A 23,378-nucleotide genomic window follows, 5' to 3' on the forward strand; every position below is an offset into this window, starting at 1 on the left:
CACATGTGCTGCTGAGACAATGCAGGCACATGTTGGCATGAGATCTCAGCTTGTGGTGAGCAGAGTGGTTGTTAGTACTGAGCTGAACACATTCTCGGTCTCTGTGCCATAACTTGAGCATCTGTGCTTGTGCAACTATGTGAATGACAAGGCCCTGATTGCTACTTCCTCTTTCTCTGCAACCACAGACAAACACTGAGGTTCACTGAAGGTCAATGGGCACTGACTGCACTGTAAACAAATCCACCCTGAAGCATATTTCACAAGACGTTTCAGTGTTTAATTAAGGACAACTATTGCTTGTGACATGTACTGTCACTGTTGCAGTTTTGGATTCACGCCCTAAGGGTGACTAAGCGATTATATACTGTAGACGTCATGTGTGTGTATTTCTGTTAATTGAATCAACACACTAGTCTCCACAATATGGCAACACCAAAACACACAAAATGGGATTGGTATCTTATTTGCGCATCCACACTTCCAACACAACAGCTGTGGCAGCAAGGAGGAGAACTTCTGTTATGTGTCTATACAAAACACTGTATTGGAGATGTTTCAATAGGTAAGTGACCAAAGAGCTGTTGTACAATCTATTATTAAACCTGAAAGCTTTCAATCGAGCCAAAGTCTCAGAAATCTTACGGATATTATAAAGTTGTTTTTTACCAAACTCAGCTCAACAAAAATGCAGTGACTAAGCTGCGATGAATAAAGTGGGGGTCCGCAAAGTCCGCACACATGTAGACACATGTGCATACACACGGAAATGAGATTAGCTTCTTCAGCTTTCACATGACCAATGATTACATTAGGTTGCAGTCACAGGCTGTTACTTAGCACGGCTGGGGTCGCAGGTCAGAAAAACACCCTCACAAGACTCATATCAAATATGAGATATACACTCACCGACACAAGCAGACAGATGGGGTGTTATGTCTGTGCTTTTCCTTTAAGTAATATGACTAAAACTTTAAGCCTATTCCTTAACTTGATTTAAATCTTTGTGTGTGTGTTTCTGTATGACAGTTCACAGAGTTTACTGACTTTTTGGGTGGGACTGATGCAGTTAGGTAATCTATGTGAGGTTATAATGGCTCGCATCAAGTGGAGAATCACTAAAATGATGGAATTTAAGATGGCTGCCAAACAACATTAAATTGATTTCCAATACATAGGAAACAAGAATATTACATGTTAAGTAACATGTTTCTAAATCATCTGCTTTTATGGACTTTTCTTTGTGATTATTTGGTGTGGACAGTCTATAGTCAAAAGAAAAGAAATCTAAAAAGTGTTTCAAGCATAAAAACTACAATTTAAACTAAGTCAAGTTTTAAAGTTTTGTTCTGGGAACACTTTTTTCAATTACTTTCACCACTCAGTGGCTCATTGAACAAGAAACATGGTGTGCGTGTGCGAATAGTGCAAAGAAACAGAAACTTGCCAGCATGGACCAAACTTAAGGCAGACATCAAAGAGCTTTAAAACAAAAAAAGACAGACAGACAATTTGTAGAAATTATGGGTACAGAACTAGACCAGTAAAGCAGAAGAAGCCACTCACTGGACCACATAGAACCTGAGTGTATCTCAAGTCTACTGTGGCCTCCACTTCACCTTCTTTGCTCTCTTTCTTCTTCAGAACACAGCATGTTTTAACTCTGATACTAATTCTTTTTTTTATTTGAACCCCAGAGTGGGTCAGAGCAAAGGCTCAGTCATGGCGCACATCTCTGTTTCTTGTTCAATTTCCTTTTCAAGAACACTTCATCACTTCAGGTGCTTTACAACATGGGGCCTCTGAACCAGAACTGCAGACAGTGGATGAGAGAAGTCATAAGAAAACAGAGAAGAGGAGGTAGAGGAGGCAGTAAAACAGATGGACCCTGGGTCAAAACTTACAGAGGACCACTGTTGTAAACAACAGCTGCCATATCTGGGAAATCAAGCATGTCAATACTTAGCAGCATCCAAACATATTGAATCCTTGCACGAAACCCAGTGTCTATGGTGTCTTCCTCACAATGCAACCAATACTTTTGTTAAAGCATTATAACTTAAGCAACAACCTGGATGGTGTGTCTATTCCACAAACTGACTTACCTAGATTATCAGCTGCAGTGCAGCATACGGAGAATGATGGTTACAGAACCACATGGGGACAGGGAGAGGAAAAAGATCCAACAGTCAACTAAAAAAGAGCTAGCTCTTAACACTAATGCATTACCTAAAGGTGCAGTCATGTGTGACTGGATGTCTGCTTAAGCACTGTAAGAATGTCAAGAAGTTGCATTAATTGCTAGTTGCATTACGTGTTTAAAAAAGCCAAATATAGGCAGGTTTTTTTTCTATAGATACATGATCTGATATGTTGGTGCATCAATACTAACAAACAGATAAAAAAAAAAAAAAGAAAAGTGGCATTAAATTCACGGCTTCCTTTTTCACTGACAGATTGGTGCATTGATCAGTGAATTCACATTCCACAATGCTTTCAAAAAATATTAGATCATTGAATATATTTCGTAAATTAAAATGAAACAGAGAGGACCATGACAACAATCCTAGCACTGACAAATTGTATGGTCTATCTTGAGTTTATGCAAACATTGTTTTATGATAATCAAAGTCATGCAGACAGTTGTAGGGGAATGACACAATCCCACATAGCAGCACAATGATATGTACAGTATGAGTTACACAGCAAGGTTAAATCTGTTGCATAGCAGGACTAAGAAGACCCATTCATCTGTTTCTTTTACTTTTTCCTGACCTAAACATCTGTTGACTTTAAGTACGTAAGACATCCACTGAATTAAACCTGAAACCATCAACATCCCTAAACATATTGGAAGCATATTCATCAAATTCCTTTTTTGTGTATGCCCTTTTTTCTCTAGGTAGGTGAATGCGTATGTAGAATTGGAGCCAAGAAAACGGTGGAAGGGAAAAGCCTTTTGCCCTTTCAGACACTGTTTACCAAGTAAGGTAATGTTTAGCCTTACTAGATTTGTACAAGTCTAATCAGTTAGGACAAACTTCTTCTATACACATCACTGCTGTCTAATGGATACATCTTATATACAATTTGGACATTTTCCAATTTTTAATAATGGATGGTACTTTCCTTCACAGGTTGCTTCTATAGCTGAAACCCTTTAATAATATCAAAAATCAGATTTATCTTTTAGTCCTGAATTTGATTTCTTGTAGATAGAGGTCTCTAATCCAGTGCAGCCAATCAACTAAACTAAAATAATAACAAAGCCCAGGTGCCCATTGTTCAGGTAAAACCAATTATAGTACTTGGAGTAAGTCACTAAAAGGTGAGTTTCTTTCGTCTGTCCTGATCTACACTTCTCGACACAGCAGGCAGACCAAAGATTTCTACATTTAGCTGTATTGGCATAAAACAACAACAACAACAAAATTCTCATAGATGTCGATAAAAAATTGAATAAAAAAAGTGAATTAAATCTAGACAGACACTTGAGACAGATATATTTCACTGCGTTTAGCAGACAGTACTCTACGTTGTCCCAAGTATTTGATCTCTATACTTTGCAAGTTTTTATTCCTGCACAATAAAGATAATGAGCTAGTGTATTCTGTGTAGTGTGATGTCTTCTGGTTTTCATACTCTGTGGTCAAACTTTTACTAGTGTGTATGTACAACATTTAGTTCAAGATTGTTGGTACAAGATGCATCTCCATCATTGTCAGATTAGCTGCACTGCAGCAGTGTTGTTTTTCTTAATTCACATAGCCTTTGCTTTTAAATTAAAAAAGATTTTGTTTTATTTTTTACCTTTCTTCGCTTTCTTCTGAAGTTTCAGTGTGTCCGAGGACTTCTTCTTTATTTCCTGCCGGGCTCTTTTATACTCTGTTTCACATGGACAAGGAAAAAAAGTAAACTAAGTGTGTGAGAACTTGGTGTTAAGGTACAGTTTTTCCATACAATGCAAGAATAAACTAAAATGGTACAACAACCTGAATGTCAACCTTTGCTTAAAGTCATTGAGTATGTTTACATTGACAGAAATAACCCTTTTATGATTGGGTTTTTGGAGTATCCTGTTTATGTGTTTGAGCATGTAAACACTATATAGCACTTTCAGAAACCTGGATAAGCCCTTATCCCGTTTATGAGAGGCCAAAATGGTATATATATCACCTACACACACCTTATCCTGGTTACTGAGAGCCGCTGACTAACAGGTAGGTGTGGCAACATAGTTTTCTCTTTCAGTGATAAAACAGGTGGCATACATTCGACTACTGGCCCCCTGTCCTCTATGCCACGACAGTGCCAGGCTGACGCCAGTGGGGAGGACAGTGATATGAGAGTAGCGTAATTGTTTTTTTTTAACATTAAGAAGTTACTACGTAGTATGTGTGTTTGATTCAGAGAGACCGAGAGAGGGACGCGATGCTCAGAGCAGACAGCTGTTAGCATTCAGAACAGAGAGGAAACTAGCAGTTCAGTTGTAAAGCAGTAGTATGGGGGAATACGAATAACCTGATTTCTCTTAGCTCATCTAAAGACATCAATTATTTGATTGTAACCACGAAAAGTCTCATAAACAGGTTATTCATGTCAATGTAAATATAACAAAAAAAAAAAAATTAAAAAAAACAAAAAATCATTATCAATACATCGGCACTTCACATTGCTTTAAAATGTTTAAGACGTATCATAAGATCAGAAGAATTTCGGTATATTGTGATATATACTTGTATGTGATTACATTTGTTTGTCCTACCTTTAGCATGGTCCTTGTCCAAAGTGTTGACTCCTCTTTTCCACTCCTCCATCTGTTCTTGTAGAGGGTTTATCAGACCCTCCAAGAAGCCCCTGTGAAAACATTGGGACACTTACTTCTAATCCGACATAAGCTTGATCAGTTATAGCATTTATAAATAGATATTTAAGACTAACCTTTTAAAATCTAAACTTGTCACTACTGGAATTCATCTACCGTACTAGTTGCTCGGGTTTACAATTTTCATAAATGATGTGTTTCCAGAATAAGTTTCATTGACCAATAATCTGGCTGAACAACCTGTCTCTAAAATGTTAAATACCAGAGCTGCTCTGTGGGGTTTGTCAGTGTATCTGTCATCTGATTAGAAAGTAGCAGACAGACTGTCGGACATAAAAATATCTCGGTCTGGTTTACCTTTCTGTATGGTCTTGTCTGTCAATCATTAGCAGGCAGAGAAAAAGAGAGAAAAACAGAGACTGCGAGAAGAAAAGGTCTGTTTATGTCTGACTGTGTGTCACAGGAGGAAGTAAGAAGCTTGTGCAGTCATGTCTGTCAATCATTACCCAACTGCGTCCATCTTGTATTTGAAATGTTTTTGTGAGTGTGTTGAAGAGGCTGTGAGTGTGAGAGGGAGGCAGCTGCAGGCATGAAACTAAAATTAGACTTCTCCTTCTTGGCTTGTAGACATTTCTCCTAAGTGTGTGTGTGTGTGTGTGTGTATACGCCAGTGGGTGGGTGGTGACCACAGCCCCCCTGTGTACAGCCCCTGCTATGGAGATCCGAGTGGAATCTCTACTGAAATGCCACCCGAAATTAGAGAGCCCCTTGTCTGTGTAGTGTGTGTGTGTGTGTGTGTGTGTCTCTACACTGAAACATTATAGATGCCAGTGTTGCCAGACAAATCGTCTCTTTCCCAGCATTCCACGACAAGGGACATTCTCACCCACACACACACAAAATGTCGAGACACGGAGGATATGGTGAAATAACAATTTAAATACAGACCATTTTATAGGAGTTGTTGTAGTGGGTCAAAGTACACTAACTGTTAGTTGCTAATATGGGAAACACCACAAAAGGAAATAAACTTCAACCCAAGCAGATGTTTATCTTTAAAGGTTTGAAAAGCTCTGTAGTGCCAACAACCTCTTGTCAGAACTTGAAAATCAAATCATTAGCAAATGTTGCATCACTTGAAAGTGTCAGGGTGTGTGTGTGTAGAGGAGGTTTATAGGACACATGAAGTCCCTGTTAATATTCTCTTTTAGCTCAAGGTAACCACAGTGATGGGGCTTATTGACATGGTAACCCCAACTAAATCCCAGCTCCCACCTAACCCCTCATACATCCCAGCCAGTTATTCACCAAAATTGTGGAAAGGATATTTTGTATCAGATCCTGTATGTTGGTAAATATCCTGTGGTTGAGGAGAGATGATGAAAGGGTTAAACAGCACACCATAAACTATGTGTAATGTTGCTTACATTGAGAACTGTTTAAGTTTAGCCTCTATGCTGCGATGTCTCATACACATCCTGGTCAACGCTGATCCAATGTCTTTGGTCCCACCTGAAAGACATAAAAAAGAGACAGAAAATTACGATTTACAAAACCTTTTTTATGTGAAATTGCCAGAATCATCCACTCATCTTAATAACCAAACCTCAGACATGGATCAGTATTACTACAACATACTGGAAAAAGACGGGATGTATGTTAAATATTATGGGGCAGTTTTACTATCAATGGGAAAATCTTTGAATGATTAAAGAATTCACAGTTTTATCAGGCTTTTATCACCTTTATTTGATGGGACAGAACGTATGTATGAAAGGGGGAGGGAGAGTGGACGACAAGCAGCAAAGGGCAAAGTGTTAGTGAGATGGTCGGAGTCGTACCCGCGACCACTAAGGCGAGAACTCAGTCTCTGTATATGGGGCGCCCGCTCTATTCACTGAGCCACCGACGCCCTAGAGCTCACAGTTTTGACTATAAGAAGAGGGCTGGAGGGCAAAATGACACTGTGATATAGACTGTCACAAACATGTTTCAATAAAACAAGCTGATTTTCCTGAACTGAAAGTAAAGAAAAACATTTAAAAAATTGTACCATATTTGTCTTAGCTACTTGATGTAGCCACTGTTTTGGCGATTAGTTGAGTGAATTGACAGGTAACGAGAAAACAACGCAGTGCTGAAATACAGAAATTGGGATTTCAAAGAGGTATCTTAATTTCCCATTTATTCATTCCTATTTTAAAAAAATGCAACTCAGCTTCATTGACCACAGTTCATCACACATCTTGTAGGTTGCTGTTCATTTAAAAACTGAATGGGAATGGGATGTTCTTAATTTATTAATTTCTGCTAGACTGAGAGTCCAGTGACTGCTGAAAAAGAATAGTCGTTGGATGTCTTTAATAAAACATCTGTGACAAGCACTCACTGACCCCACTCTCTCCACTGTGGGAATGAGTGGGAATAATTGAGTTACGAATTGCATGTATATTCAGGTCAAGAGAAGTGAAGGGAAGTTGGAGCCTTGTAAATGTGCTTGAGGCTAACGTCAGTTTCCCTCACACAGGGTAACTAGCTGTCCAGTGGAAGGCCTCAGGCTCGACAGCTAAGCAGGGACTTGACGGTGATTGACAGAACTATTGTCAAGCTGCTCAGTATGACTGGCCGGTTTCTCTGTGGGATTGAGGCACCGCTGAGAGTTGGTGTGTGAGTGTGTGTGTGTGTGAGGGAGGGGAAGGGTAGGGGCATAGAGATCTTGTATTAAACTGTGTGGATGTCTTGCAACATTCTGTTCAGTGTATCAGAAGCAGTTTGTGTGTGTGCGTGGTTTTGTGTGAGTGTGTGTCTGTGTGTATGTGTTAAAGACAGTTTGATTGTGATGATCTGATGTGAAGTGTGAATCCCCTCCAACAGAGCAAGCCATTCTGCTGTCAGCACAGTCCTTGCTGCATGCAGAGACACGCACACAGCACTGTCACTCACTCACACTCAAATTCACAACACACACAAACTCACACATGCACATACACAAAGTTGGATTCTCCTGGACAAAACAGATTAGAAGAGGCTGGTAATCTGGCTTCAAACACTCACTCATGGTGATTGGAAGGATACAAAAAGGAGATAAATTAGAAAGACAAACTTTCAAATTAAAATGCCAGCTAAAATTATGACTCAGTAGTTATGTGATCAAGTCCGAGCAAAGCTATGATTGTAAAAGACACAACAGATTTGTGAAAATGTATGCGCCAGGACCAGACTCGTCAACATTTTATACTGATGTGAGATTTTTTTTGGAGCTACCCTGTGTGAACTGTACCTCAGGCTGAGCTGGAGTGGGAAAAAGATGGGCCCACAGTTTGGAGCATATGTTCTGAATTACTGAATGTCTAAATTCCACAGGATCATGTGTGAAGAAATGTTGAGTGGATAAAGTGTTCTTTTGCATATCCCTAAATAAAAACAAGTGCCACAGATATTTGATGTCACTTAGCAAGATGTGAAGTTTTGTGTTGAGTAGTCTCAGTCGCTGTGGGATTTTTAACTTCTTTTCAGACAAGATGCATTTGCCCTGCTCTTCTAAAAGACCAGCGCTTTGGACTTTTAGAAGAGACAAACTGTAACACAGAGAGATACAGCGTCACAGTAAATGAAGCTATTCTGGATGGCAAATTACAACTTTCTGATAGATTTCAATAATACATAATTCAATGTCCGTCCCATTGAGCCTATTATGACCTCAAAACTTTCCCTCTATCCATTCATTCATTCATTCCTTTTTCACTGTGTGTGACTGTTATTGCAGAGGGTGTGGCTACTACATGCTGTAAAAGTCCTTTCTGTTATACAAAACCATAATTCTCATTCATTCCTGCTTTGACTTGTTTAGTCATCCAATCCATCTATCCATCTTCCCATCTCACCCTTACTATGACTGCTTGTTATTCTATTGGGTGTGGCTGATAGATGCCATAGTGCCACGAGGAGGCCACACAGCCAAAAGAAAAAAAGTAGGATTTAGAGCTGGCAAATGTTTTTCATTAGAAAATGAAATGACTGTAGAGTTGTGTAGCCAAAGCTTTCAAGAGAAGATTTTTGGTTTCAGTTGATTATTCATTTGCCAATACCCACCCACACACACACACACACACACACCAAAATCTGCTCTTGGCTATATGCACAGGTGTGTCGTTATGGGTGTGATAAAAAGATTAAACTCTAGCTCACACTCAAGACAAATTTTGTGAGACTATTGCAATACCCGCATTTAAAAAGAAAGAAAAAAAAGAAGGAAAGAAAACACTTTTAAAACAATGAGTTCCACTTAATGGCACATTTCTTTTCATGTGGTGATATCCGAAAGAGACTGAAATGTGTCCACAGACGTTAGAATTGCTCAAGATGTGGGTATGGAAAAAGAACTCCTCCCATGCCATGAGCATAAATGGGCAGACATTACAGGTGACTGAGCCTTGCAACTGAAGCGGTTTACACCATGGCAACATGATAATTATCAGTCTTTCATTGAATTAAAATAATTCAGCAATACCATGTATTCCATGTCTCAAAGAGACTTGTGTGTTTCTTGCACTCACAGCAGGTAGCTGCCATGACCGACAGTTACCATGGAAACACTGTATGTGTATATTGTGAGTGCCTGCTACAGCCTGACTCAGGCTACGATGATGTTTAGAGGTTAGCACCCTTTTGTTTTCTTCCATGTATCAAGTCACTGATATGTCATACTCTTGGGGAAGCACATAAGACACACGCAGTCCAATATAATGCACAGCACAGCTGCATGTGGTATGGCTAATTAAGTGTTTTTTTGCTTTTTTCTTTCTTAAATTCTGACGCAATAAATGTTTTGTGCATATGAGATTTGTCTGATGTAAATGCTATGATTATCTTTTATTGTAAAAAAAATATTAATATATATTTCTTATTAAACACAACACTGATTTCAACCATATTGCGCATTACGAGCTCACACCACTGCATGTGGTCAAAAGTGCTCAGGGTTAAGATGCCGGCCAAAAGTGGATATCAGGACAATCTGCCCTGTTTGTGGAAAGTTGTTCTGTTGCTCTCAGGATAAAGTGGCTGTTAACACACATCGTCTACTTTGTCTAGCACCTAGTGACCCCTGGATAAAAATAGCTCCAATGGCAGCTCCAGTTGTCCACCCCACACAGACACACACACACACAGACGCACACACACACACACACAGACAGACACACACACACACACACACACACACACAGAGGCACAAAAGCAAGCTTCGATTGCTTCACTGCACTGCTGACCACTGCTGTGTGTGTGTGTGTGTATGTGTGTGTGTGTGTGTGTGTGTGTGTGTGTGTGTTGTGGCGTAGCTGGCTGTCAGAAGAAATAGCTGCTGTGTGACGTGGTTGTTTTCGGAGGCTTGTTATTATCCTGCACCACAAACACTTGACCAGTCAATAACAGACACATACACTTATACACTATAAGCTTGACTCTTTGATGCATCGATGTAAGCACCATGCTAAACTGCTGCCTCTCTTTGTTAAAACCTAGTGAGCAAGTAGGCAGCACTAGAAACTGAGAAATGTTTTGATATTTCACAGTATTTCATGGCTAGAGTACGATTTGGTTAGCTTTTTCATAAAACACAGATTGTCTCAGGCCTGGATAATCAACGAAGTCCCATAGAAGAGAGCAGACAATTTTCAGTCAATGGATTGTCTTGCAGCTGTTAACTATCTGTCTGTGTGTCAGGTTGCAGTACTAAGAAACCACTACTTTTCATATCTCCACAACAAGGCTTTGTCTCCTGGTCTGTGATGTTTCAGCTTTCTGTGAGAACAAGTGTCTCAGTGGTCTACAGGGACATTTGTGACAGAGGTGATAGTTTTCTGTTAGAGTGTGTGTGTCTATGTGTGTGAGAGAGTGAGAGAGATAGTATGGCAATTTGATGTGGAGCTGCCAAGTCATTCTCTGTCCTCATCCTGCTTCCAGACTGTTCCTTGGAATGTCACACTGTGCTGACACAGAGAGTGTGAAAAAGGGGATTTTGGAAGGACAGTAGATTAAAAGATTGATGTATTCATGTATTGCAAAGACACTGTAAGAAGGCATTCTTCAATTTAAAGTGTTTTCTTATTAAATCTCAATATGATGCAAGACTCTAAGGTTCTATGATATAGGTATGCTGTGTAACCACTGTTTATTTTTGGCTAGTCTTGCAATTAACTCACTTGCTAAATAAGCTTACAAGACAGTTTCCCCAAAGGCAGCAGGCTATAGGCTCAATTCGTCTCCTTTGCAGTATTCAGTAGAGGTGAAAGGACAAAGTTCCTTCCTTTGTCTGTATGTATACAACAGGAGTACTTTTCTAGTTATTATGAAAAAGTGATATGGCTTGATGTGAGAACATCAGATATAATGGCATCAATGCAGCAGTCAGCAACATGACACCAACAATACGACTGTGTACAATCCTCTCCTACATGCCTGCTCTTATGGTAAAGTCTCAAAATACCAGTGCCTTATTTGCAGAATGAAAACAATATTGTTTTTGACCAAATTAAATAAATAAATAAATGTATTTAAACCTGTTTTTTTCTCCTTAAATGTATATAATTTAAGTCTTCATATTAAAGCGTGTGTAAACTGTATGCCAGAGCTTTAGTGTAAAGAATGCAAAACATTGTGATATCAGTGATTACAGTTCAAAGTCAATTGTACTGTATACTGCAAATTTACTGCAAAGTTTTTTTTTTAATAAAAACCCCTTTTTGGCAATATAGTATATAGACTTAAATCAATTCTGACTTTTTAAAGGAACCCTTTGCTGACATTTTTGAAGAACAGAACTTATTCATCACATTAATCTGATTGATTATAGGATCTTATCTCATTTCATTAAATAAGCTACAGGACCCCTTCCTCTGTGCAGCCCCACACTAAAAGAGGCAGTAACCATCTCTACACCTCACAAAACAAGCAGATCCAGACGTTTTGACAGTTAAAGGTTCTGTATGTGACATTTAGAGCACTAATATAGCAGCAAACCACTATTTGCTATGTAAAGATATGGTGGAGTAATTGCATCCTGAACAAAGAGTGAAGTCACGCTACCTCTGTGTGTGTGTTGTAAACTGAGCTTCTCTTTGGTTTGTTGTGGTTAGACAGTCAGGCAGCACATGTCTGTGCATGTGTGTATCCCAATGGCTAACTTATTGCCAATGCTTTGTGCTACCCTCATACGATGGTTACCGCTGATGTTGCGACGCCATGGTTGTGGAGGCAAGCCGCCAACCTTCTAAGTCCCCCTGGTTGATACACCTCTGTGTTGAGAATCGTGTGCAGACAACTCTGAAATTTAGCATATAGACCTGATAATGATATTACATGGTGGGACTTTGCCTCTACCTTGGGTTGTAATAGAGTAAACTCTCTCTATGATTGCCAGACTACAAACTATTCAGCCTGAAATCTCTGACTTCTTCCATTTCTTTGCTTTAACCTATTATTGTAATACTCCTGCATGTATCCAAATGACACATCAATCAAAAAGGGCAGATCTTATGGTTTGTCCATTCTGTTAAACCAGCCAAAGAAAGTGTGAACCACACTAAGCAAGGCTACACCTTTACCAATATCTTAGGTTGCCATTAGAGAAAGAAGAGAAATCTGATATCGAGAGAGAAAAAGGATTTATTTAGGGAGGAGAGATGAAGGGAGGGAGGGAATAGTCAGAAAGGTAAATATAAAAAACAAACCCTCCCTATATTTCCATACATAAAGCATAAAAGAAAATGTGAGGGAGAGAGGCAAATTGCTCAAAAGCAAAGTGGGGAAAGAGAGAGAGTGGGATTTGGCTGGGGTAATTTTGACATGTAGATCAGAGAGGCTTGCTAGCTAAAACCAACTCTGTATGGGCACCAGATGGTCTCTGTTAACCACGGGCCAGTGGTTACACTGATAAGAGACCGGAGACCATACAGCTGGATACACACACATGCACTTACCCAGCTGGACAGAGGTAAGAAGATCTGTTCACAAGCTAATTAGAGAGCTGGAGAAAATACTAAGGCTATATCTACACTAGTCCGGCTATATTTAAGGACACATCTTTTCCTCTCTGCATTGGCCACCAATCAAACAAAGCTGGGGGGAGTTTCACACCGAGAAATGAGCAGTGGCTTTTTTCCTAAATGATGACGTGTGTTTGCTTGGCTGCAAGCTATGAAGCAATAAAGCCTCCAGCTAATAAAGGTGAATACATAAAACTGTTGTAATCAACCTGTATTTATGTTTACCTTGTCTGACAACTTTGTAAGCAACAACTAGTAATTAAATTGACAGTTTTACTATGAGTGGAAGAACTACAGTAGGCACAGGTAGAATTAATCTAAATTCAGTCACTGATACCACTTTTCTACCAACATTTTCTGAACACTAGTAAACCTGCAAAAAATAGGCCGTAGACTCCTTTTTTTCATTACTACTACCAGCATGCCTTTCTCTGTGTGTGGGTTTTTTGGGGTGTCACTTTATCTTCATGGATAGGCTGGAGAACAGGTTGGTAAACAGTAGAGAAAAGCTTGGATGGAGGCCTTTGAAAACTTTATGGTGGTTAGTTGTTTTTATATTTCTCTTTCTTATTCAGTCTCTCTTTCAAACTTGATGACGACTTGTGTGATGATTTGTGTTTGCACATCATCGCATCTCATCGGTTATGGGGCTAAAATTAGCATGTTCACCTAGGTGTCATGTTTCCATAAATGCAGATCAAAGCTGGAGCCAATAAATATCCGTGACTACGGCAGAGTAATTTGACCTGGGTGTGAATGCCGATTGTAACCTTTTCCATTACATAATAAAGCCAGACATTCGCGGGTGTTAACGGGTTTTTTGCACGGCAGAAAAGAGGCTTAATTCATACTATTCTAGGTTTTTAGAATAAGAACAAACTGAATGTATTGTTTTTGTTGTTAACATCTTGCAGCATATTCTGTAAAGTATTTCAGACAAGGACACTGAACTGACTTTTTAACTTTGTAAATATAATGTAATTTCTCTAACACTTTCTACTTTTTATGAACAAACTTTTAGAAAAGTAACTTCTTTATTCTGTGTAACTTTAAAGGCAAACAACTACTACAGTATGTTACTGTGTAAGAAAGACCTTAATCATGTTAAAGATTCTTATTACGATGTCTTTGTCCCCCCCCCCCCCCCACACACACACACACACACACACACACACACACACACACACACACACACACACACACACACACACACACACACACACACACACCTAACTGAGCAGTTGGCATGCCCAGATGGAGCCACCCACATAGCACAGACACAGGCTAGGATTTCATTCATTGATTTATATTTCTGCTCTGTCAGTCTCGTAGCCCACTGTAAGTCTACAGTTTCATTTTTTCAACTAACAATAAATTAAATGGCTTATTGTGACTGCTTTGATAAATCTGACACTTTGGGGTCGTTCGAAAAAAGTGAACCATCGTAGAAATGAATAAGTCAAAATTATCAACTGAAAATGATCTCCATAAATCTAATATAGGCAAAGGGGTTAAGTAAGGAGATATGTATGGATAGTAGTGCATGGTCTCCAAGGTCAAGAGCTTATTATAGTCTGCTCTAATAGTTAGCCTGGCCTCCTTGAGAACCAACTCACCTCTTCATTCATCAATAGCTGCTGACAGAATGTCAGCTGGGAGCCACCCACCCCTCCAAAACACACACACACACACACACACACACACACACACACACACACACACACACACAATCGATAGTCAGCGAGTCTAGCCTCAATGGGCATCAACACATGCAAATGTGTGGGCGACCAAACACACGCACCTGCCGCAGTGTGACCAGTGCTGACACACAAAAACTCTGGACTGTCTGACTACAGCTCCCAACAGCTGTCATCCAAAGACAGGAGAAGGGAGGAGGATGACAGAGGGGAGAGGAGGAGAAAATAAGCAGAAGTGTTGAAAAAAAAGAGGAGTGGGGGAGAGAATATAATGATGAGGACTATTTTGAGATAATAAAAAAAAAAATCTGGAAGTGTACAGTTGGAAAAGAGGTTCTCCTGCTTGGGGACATAGTCAAGTTGATAGGCATGTATCTTATGCAGAGCTGTGTACTGAAAATAACACTATTTTTTGGGGTTTATGAAGGTCTAAACATTGAAGTTTTTATGGTGAAGTCTAAATTTACTTTGTGTTGTAAGATATCCGTGTTTTAGCCTAAAGTTAAGCATCATCTGGTTTTATTTAGTAATGTAGGTGTAAACATGAAACAGAAAATAAAATATTCAAACTGGTTAAAATGTGCTGACATTAACCAAATAATGGCATTAAAAGAACCAGCACTGAATTTGCAACATTAGCACTTGTACAAGTAACAAAATTTCCACACTCAACCCTGAACCTATGGTCGTGGCCATACAGAAGATTACATAAGGACATAGACACTTATGAGGACTGTAAACTACTAACCATTATACATTTTAACAGCCCTTTCTCTTACTACATAGCACTATATTCACACAGGAGATAGAAGACTGGGGAGTGGGCGGACCATTAGCCAGGTTTAAACCTATGATGCTGTTTGTTAATGGTTTGCATCATAGTCAAATGAGTCACCAGAACAACTGAAGGCTGATGTCTGAGTGTCTTTATGCAAAGTTATTCACAATCTGTATTCTTTTTAAGACCCAACAGAGACTCATTGTAAACTGTAGTATGTGTGTCAGTGTGCCACTGCAATGCAGTGAAATGCACCCTGAATAGTAATAGTAATGCATGATACTCCCCTCACCCTTCTCTACTTTACATCGCTCTCCTCTACTACAGGCTGCAGCTCCCACAATCTCCCCTCCTGTCCTCATGTGCTTTTGTTTTTCCCTTCCTTTCTGTCATTATCTTGTTTCTTCTTTTTCATTCTATTTGCCCTCCAAATTTCCTCTATTATTACCACCTCATCCCTTTTTTCCTCCATCTTCCCACACTTGTCCTCTCTCTCCCTTTTCACTACCTTCCTGCACTCCTCTACTCTATTCTGTAATGTCATCAGAGTGGAAAGTACGAGCAGTGTTAGGAGTAATTACAGGGACGAATGAGTGACGTATACAGAGATGATCTAGAGATGTTGTACTTTGAAAGAGTTTTGGACTGATGTACACTAAACAGAGCCGAGGCTGGTAACAGTAATTGTGTCAGTGTGCCACCGTAGAGCTGCAGCCTGAATACTAATGAGCGCTGTACTAAATTCCAGCAAAACTTTACAGTGCTGACGTAATGCTTATTTAAAATGTGTCACGGAGAGTAGAAAGGAGGGCTGCATGGAGACTATAGGAAAAGATATACATGTAGACTTTTTGTTAAAAACTGGGATGTGAAGATTTAAGGAGGGAAAAAGATACAGGGGGAAGCAAGAGTATAGATGACAAAGAGTGTGACAGTATGTCACCTACGCGTGGTTCTGCAGCCTGAATGCTAATGAGGTCTTGAGGCCACAGATAAATAAGAAAAGATAGCTGAAACATGCAGCCATTGCTCTGTGCTACTCTTTTTTGTTCTCATTTAGATGCTTACTGAGCTACTGTATCTCTGCATCCCTCCTCTGTCTTTCTCCCCCTTTCACCGTTTCTGTCTCACAGCACTGTGGTCTGAATGGATACTAAAGCAATGGATGGGAACCAATTAAGATAACAAGAATGCATTGCTCTTGTCCACAAAATGCCACCATCCCTTTTCCTGTCACACTCGGTGGAGCGCTGTGCCAGTTATTTCTCATCTTGCACATTTGCTGCACATTCAGTCCCTATTTACAAAGAAAAGGTGATTTCCATTTGCCCAATACATCATCATTAAAACTATCAACATTTTGCATCTGAGATCTCTGATAGGCAATACATCTAGCAATACATGGGGTAACAGAATAAAAATGCTTGGAACGAATTTCTCAGTTAGTGTCTTTGTGCTACTAGTGGACTGAAGCCAGATGTTTGCTGATGTCTTCAGCGTGTGTCATTGTCTTTGGGGTTGTCATGAAATGACATTAAACAAACATTCTTGTCAGAGAAATTTAACAGTATGACACACTTCTGCCTGGAGACAAATGGTTAAGAACAGGACTACTGTATGATAGTGTGATCACTGGAATTCACATGCTGCACAGGAGAACAGTATCAGGGTGGTCTCTAGACAATCCCAAGCTCGCAAACAGTCTCCAGGCAGACTTGATATGGTAATTTATGCTAACTGGCTTACTGTACTCATACACTGCGATGTCATAACTGCACATGTTGGCTTCAGCTGCAGATTGCAATGCAAATGTAGGTCATGGAGGAACTGCACCCCCTCCCCTTTATTCCACTATATGCCTTTGATTTCTTCTTTTAAGCTGTTTTCTCTCTGATCTAGTTCTCTATTGTACGCTCCAATCTTTCTCTGTTCACTTTAGTTTTTTCTCGTTCTGGTTTCTTTTCTGAACTGGCTTAAGTCCTCTGCTCCCACCCCTCGTCTCTGATGTCTTTGAATGTAGTACCATAATGTTAACATGGTGCCTGAGTTAATCCTGTCGGTAAGCATTTGGGCAGTTCAATGAGCGGTCAAAGTCAGGACAGAAATAAAATGCTCTAAGAGAAGAGGAGAATGTCCCATGGGAAAGCGCATGATTGAAATACAACATTTCACCGTATCCTTTTTACCGTAACCTTGTCATCTTTAGTGACTGAATAGTGTGAAATGCTTCACACTGTTGAAGGAAAATTCTTCACTCATTTTAATAATAAAAAGCCTGCATGGCCTCTATTATCCTAATGTTTCCCAAATACAGTAGTAAATAGTTAAAATTTTATCATTGCTAGGTCTTCAGAGCTGCATGTTTAGGGGGCACAGTTTTATTTAATATTCACACTGAGTGTCCAAATACAAATACACAAGCTTTTGATGTCAGGCTAGGTCTATGGCCAATGGATTTTTGGACAATATATGTCACCAAAAGTGCCATTACATTCCTGTCTCATTGGCATTCAATGCATCAAATGTGGTGCACCCCCCCCCCCCCCCCCAAAAAAAAAAAACCCTAAAAGCTTACACAGAAAACCATCAGTTTTTGTAATGGAGCTGCCAATATGGGGCTTCATTCACTGACAACCAGTGTTTGCATAATGTTATACACAGCATGTAACAGCTCAACAGCAGCTATTAGTCTGCTACTCAGAATCTATGCATTTACAGTCCCCAATGACGGGGTTTAAGCGTGTCATAAGATGACCAGAGAGACAGAGAGAGAGAATAGATTACAGATTACCCTAGAGCCCACTCTTGCTCTTTTCCAGGCTCTGGTGCCCCACTTTTTCTCTAATCTTCCTTTCTGGTCTGACACACATTCCACAGACAGATAGAAAGAAAGGATTTACTAGGACCTCTACCAATGAACTAAATTCATTGCTATTTTGGTTACAATATCGTCATTCTTATTTGGGGTATGCAGAACTGAAAAGCAGAGAGCAATGATAATATAAAAAAAACAATCAAATCATGACACCCAATCAACATTAGCCAACTTTAAAACTGTTTTTTTTCCAAACTTTATTGGACAAATTGGATACAGAGGCACAGACTTGCATCACGTCAGCATATGATCAGAACGTGCAAAAAGTCTGATGCCATGGTTAATCATTCACAGTGAAGAGGACAGAGGTTCATATTTCCACTGCAATAACTTAACTCAACAACTGAATAAACTAAAGTCTGAGTCATGGGGTCTGAGTCATGGTTCTCTTGTATGTAGGACTAAAGTCACAGCCAATGATACCTGCCTGCGTCATTCTGACAATCACTTTAAACTGCAATTCTGTAATTCTTCACATTGTGAAAATGGCAGAAGTGAGGTTTTAGGTGCAAATATCACCTACAGGGTTCTAAACACTACAGTGGGATAAAATTAACACTTTTCTTTTTTCATTTTCAATATCAGTAATATAGAATGACTTTGTAACAACATGCATGTGTAAATCACACAGAGAAAAACACATCATTCAAGCAGAAGAGTGGAGAGGGTATACTTAAAACATACAGAATTAGGGCCTTATAAACACATGCTTTAAAAAAAAAGCTCTAGAAAAAGCCAGGAGAAGAGTTTCAGTGGTGTTAAGACGTGTACTTGGAAGCAACATTTTTTCAAAAGACATTTCAACAGAGGTCTCAACACATTTGTGGTGTGGGTGTGCACAAGGAGCGGCACTGAATTACTCTCTCCTGTGTTTAAGCCCAGGGGCAATGTGTGAAATGTTTCATTGAAGAATAAATGTAGCAAACATTTATTCAGATGTATATTATTCAATCACTTTTCTATAGTACACAGCAAAAATACCAGACTATAGAAATTACTGTTAATGGCTATAACACAGTAATAGCACCATCTGGTACTGGTGACTGGGGTGTTTAAATAGACAATATGCATCTGTATAATGTATAATAAATATCAGTACATACAAGTCCCCCTATACTGTATTGCCAAAATACAAAAAGCCTGATTCAATAATTAATGTGGTGAAAGAGACAGGACATCTGGTACTAAGCCATGACAACAGCTTCTATAGTTTGTTATGATATTCATAACATATTAGCTGTTGTTAATAAACAGGAGGTTATGCTGCAAGGTAGAAAGTAAAGATAGGGGTTGGGATAAAAGGTTACATCATTAAAATAGGGACAAATGTCAATATTTGCTTTGGTCTGTATCAATTAAGGTCAAGAAAGGTTTGCATGTTGTGGATGTCTAAAACCTTTCTGCTATTGTAGTGCAGGGCCCAAAATTAGAATAGACACTAGAAAAAACATCTAAATTTGACTTTCGACTATGGGACGTACAGGCCATTTTCCTTGTTTTTCATCAAGAGTAACAAGTTTTTCTCTGACAAAGCTAGAGGCAAGACTGCAGTCTCTGGTTTAACAGAAAGCAATGGTGATTAGGTTTTCACCTAACTTGCCACTTCCTTGAAACCAAACAGGGTTATCAAAAATATCTACAAAACTTGGCTTTTCACCTTCAGCTCTTAGGATGTGAATGTACCACTGACCTTCGCTTTCCCTGTAGGGAGAGTGGGAGGCCTCTAGTCTGGGAGATACTGGTGATAATTTAAACCAGACACACACTAGAGAGACTGAGCTGTTTGTCAGTACAACACAACACTGCCTTGTTTGCAATAATGACCACCAGATTACATCTACCATGTGTGAGTCTGAACCTTTACATGCATATGTGTGTGTGTGTGTGTGTGTGTGTGTGCATGTGTGTGGTTATATATGTGTAAGAAACCTCTAAGCTGTCTAAGAGTTAGTGATGAGACATTCTCAACCCCAGTGTCACCCCACATACATTCATGCACCCGCCTCTGCGCGCGTGCGCTCTCTCACACTCTCTCACACACACTCTCTCTCTCTCTCTAACACACACACACACACACACACACACACACACACACACACACACACACACACACACACACACAAACTCTTCACACAAACACATCATTCATCCAGAGTGTTTAATGAAGTGTCTATGGGACGATAGAGAACAGTCCAGACACTGAGAGCTCACTGAGTCAACCCGCTGACTGAGTGACTTAAATGGACTGAACTTAGCCATTACTTATCCATCTATCAACCAATACAATGGCTGTATTGTCTTACACACTCAGTGATAAACTCATACTTATTAGATCTGTTTAAAGAATGGCATGACATGCTTGTTCAGCATTTTACAACACTTTCATTAAACACATTTCATGCACAGTATAAGGTCACTTTACCTTATTCTAAAAGACTTATGTTTTTTTCATGGACTGCATGAGGTAACACTTTATCAAAGTTCACCTTCAGTGGTCGTGCTGCAGCAGATGGCTCACCTGCCCAGTTACACCGCGACAAGCTGATGACGGCATCCCACTGTGCATGTGCGTTTCTATCATTGAGTGTTTATGCAAATGTGTAGCCTAGCTGTTGCACTCTGTTCTCAAGTGCGATGCACCAAATACAGGAAGATCTTAGCACACAAACAACTTTAATTTCTGTTACTTCCCACTGCGACCTAGCCTTTACTCTTCTCCATCTCTACCCCCTTCATCTTCCAATCTTTCTCTCTGTCCTTGAAGGGAGTTCCTGAGGATAAACAGAAAATGGTTCGGTGTTGCTGTCACAGAACGGCTGTGTGTGCACCTGGCCTCGACAGCCTGGACACAGACAGGAGCTGAGGGTGTAAGTACAGAGAGAGAGGAGGATGTGGAGAAATAGAGGAAACGAAATGAGCAAAAATGTGAAGGTGAGAAAGAAAGAGAGAAGAAAGGGACAGAGCAGACAGGCAACCTTACATGACTTGGCTTCTTGAGAAATGAATCAAATACTTATTAAAAGGGAAAATGACAAACGAATTACATGTCAACGTGACGTTTAGTCTACACTGCAGGGACTGTCAAATTCAAATCACTGTGTTTAAGGCCAAACTTTTCAGACACAAAGTTCTCATTAGGCCAGATTAGTCTTCTTGTGAGTCAGTATTTGGGTTCTAATCAAGGCCTTGGGAGGGCAGCACTCTGAGTGTAAGCTTAGCCATCTCTGTGAAATCCTGTGTGAGTCTTTAAGTGTGTGCATGGAGGTACAGAACAAAAGCAAGCTCTGTTGGGTAACAGCCTGGCTGCTGGGAAGTTGTCTTGTGGTAAATGTGTACAATGTTAACTTTTACAGAGAGAAACCTAAAATTAGCACACACAGTCACAACACAGTCAGTTGTGGGCTAGACATACAAAAAGACACACATAGACCAGTGTTTTAAGGCAAACAAATTAGTATACACACACAGTCAGCAGACAGATGCGATTACATGCTTTCCAGGCTAGATTGGTCGCCCTCAGTTTCTCAGGAACACAAGCACATATCAGCAGACAGTAGAAATGTTATCAGTACAGGGTCTTTTTATTACTTGATGTAATTGGTGAACCTCTAGGAAATGTCAACAACAGAGAACCAATTATCTATCAAAAAATACTGGGATTAAAGGTTGCACCATCACAACTTGTTTTTTTCCTGTTGTATTTGTTTGCTGTCGTCTTTTTCAAAGACAAAAAATGCTTAGCAAGGCCACCAATGTCAAATTCTTTACATTCAATTAAGGCGAGATGCAAATGACACAACAGGATACAATGTGACTTTTCCAGAAAAAAAACATATAATTGTAAGACAAGTCCATCATTGCAGAAAGGAACATGAATTTGGCAACATGCTTAATAAATTCCTATCAAACCACCTCAGAAAGAGTGAAGTTCATTTGTCAAAGAAATGTGTTTTGAATTTGGCTTTGCATGCATGTTAGTTGTTCCAAATCCAAAGCTCACTGGTTTAACCGGGTTTATGTTTAAACAAAAACAGAGAGCAAACAGCACTAACACCCACAAAACACTTGTGTGGACACACATTGAATGCACGCATAGTCAAGTGCACAGAGGATTCTCTGATTCTTTTCTGGGTCAAACACACTCAAAAGGTGTTTGGCCTACTCTCCTCTGTGTCTAGAAAACATTTGCATTCTCTCTTTCTCTCACTCTCCTGAAGACATAGTGTCCTGTGTCTTAGCCTTTTTGTTTTCACATATACAACATACACTCACACATTTGTGTCCCTTAACTCCGTGACAAGGACATTTTGGAGCCTGTTTTTGCAACGTCAATGGGCAGATGTTCGTATTAAAGCAGATGGTTGAGGCTACTTTTTTAAAGACGCTCCCTTGTATTTTAATGTGTTTCATAGTGCAAACTAAATGGCAAGGCAAGTGACTCTTCCATGAGACTTTGACGCAAGAGTTTGACCCATAAATTCTCAAAGAGCAGAGAGAAAGACCAGCACTAAATCACCCCGAGGAATCTATTGTCCGCGAGTCTGAGAGGGGCAGAGATCATTTTATGCATTTTAGTCTGGATAATTGAAGCTTTACTCCTGCTGTGTATGTATGTGTGTGCATGTGTACACAATGGTGTGCAAGCTTGAATTAGTCTATGTATGAGTTTGTGTATTTGACCCATTAATTGATTTAATTGGTGGTTCCAGTGATCTATAAGATTCCCAGGACAGGGTCAGGGTAAACAGAGGAGAACAGAGGATGGATTGAGAGGCATGGAGCTCAACCAGAGGATGGGATCTAGGTCTGGGCTGGAGAGAGGACAGGAAATGTACACGGCCAGGCTGGTCTTGGAATGAAACTGGAAAAGAGGACAGAGCCCTGTCAGAGTGGGCATTGAGACAGTGGTTCAGTTCAGGATCTAAGGCTGCTCTGTAACAGAGGCCAAGCCATGAACTGAGAGGGGCCTGATTTTTTTTTTCGTGGAGCTGTATGGGGGTCTGTCCATGAAAGCAGACACAGAGCTTACTTAGAGAAATGAACAAAATACAGATGGAGTTAGACTGAAACCTCTTCCATAAAAACTTTGAGTTCAGTGCCTTCTAAGTTGGCTTTAGAAACCAATTGTGTCCAAGATCATTTTACAGACAATTTCACT

At 39.8% G+C, this 23,378-nt stretch overlaps 1 protein-coding gene across 3 annotated transcripts in view; it reads right to left on the minus strand.

Annotated features, from left to right (window-relative positions):
* Positions 1-23,378, minus strand: part of LOC121945453 (protein MTSS 1-like) — a 55,513-nt gene that overhangs the window by 13,016 nt on the left and 19,119 nt on the right. For all 3 annotated transcript variants that reach the window (XM_042489623.1, XM_042489622.1, XM_042489621.1), the window contains exons 4-6: positions 6,253-6,337; positions 4,766-4,857; positions 3,811-3,885 (exon numbers count right to left, since the gene is read on the minus strand). In XM_042489623.1, coding sequence (XP_042345557.1) covers positions 3,811-3,885; positions 4,766-4,857; positions 6,253-6,337 — 252 coding nt within the window. The remainder of the gene's footprint in view (positions 1-3,810; positions 3,886-4,765; positions 4,858-6,252; positions 6,338-23,378) is intronic.

Source organism: Plectropomus leopardus, chromosome 7 (genome assembly GCF_008729295.1).
Source record: "Plectropomus leopardus isolate mb chromosome 7, YSFRI_Pleo_2.0, whole genome shotgun sequence".
Taxonomy (NCBI): Eukaryota; Metazoa; Chordata; class Actinopteri; order Perciformes; family Serranidae; genus Plectropomus; species Plectropomus leopardus.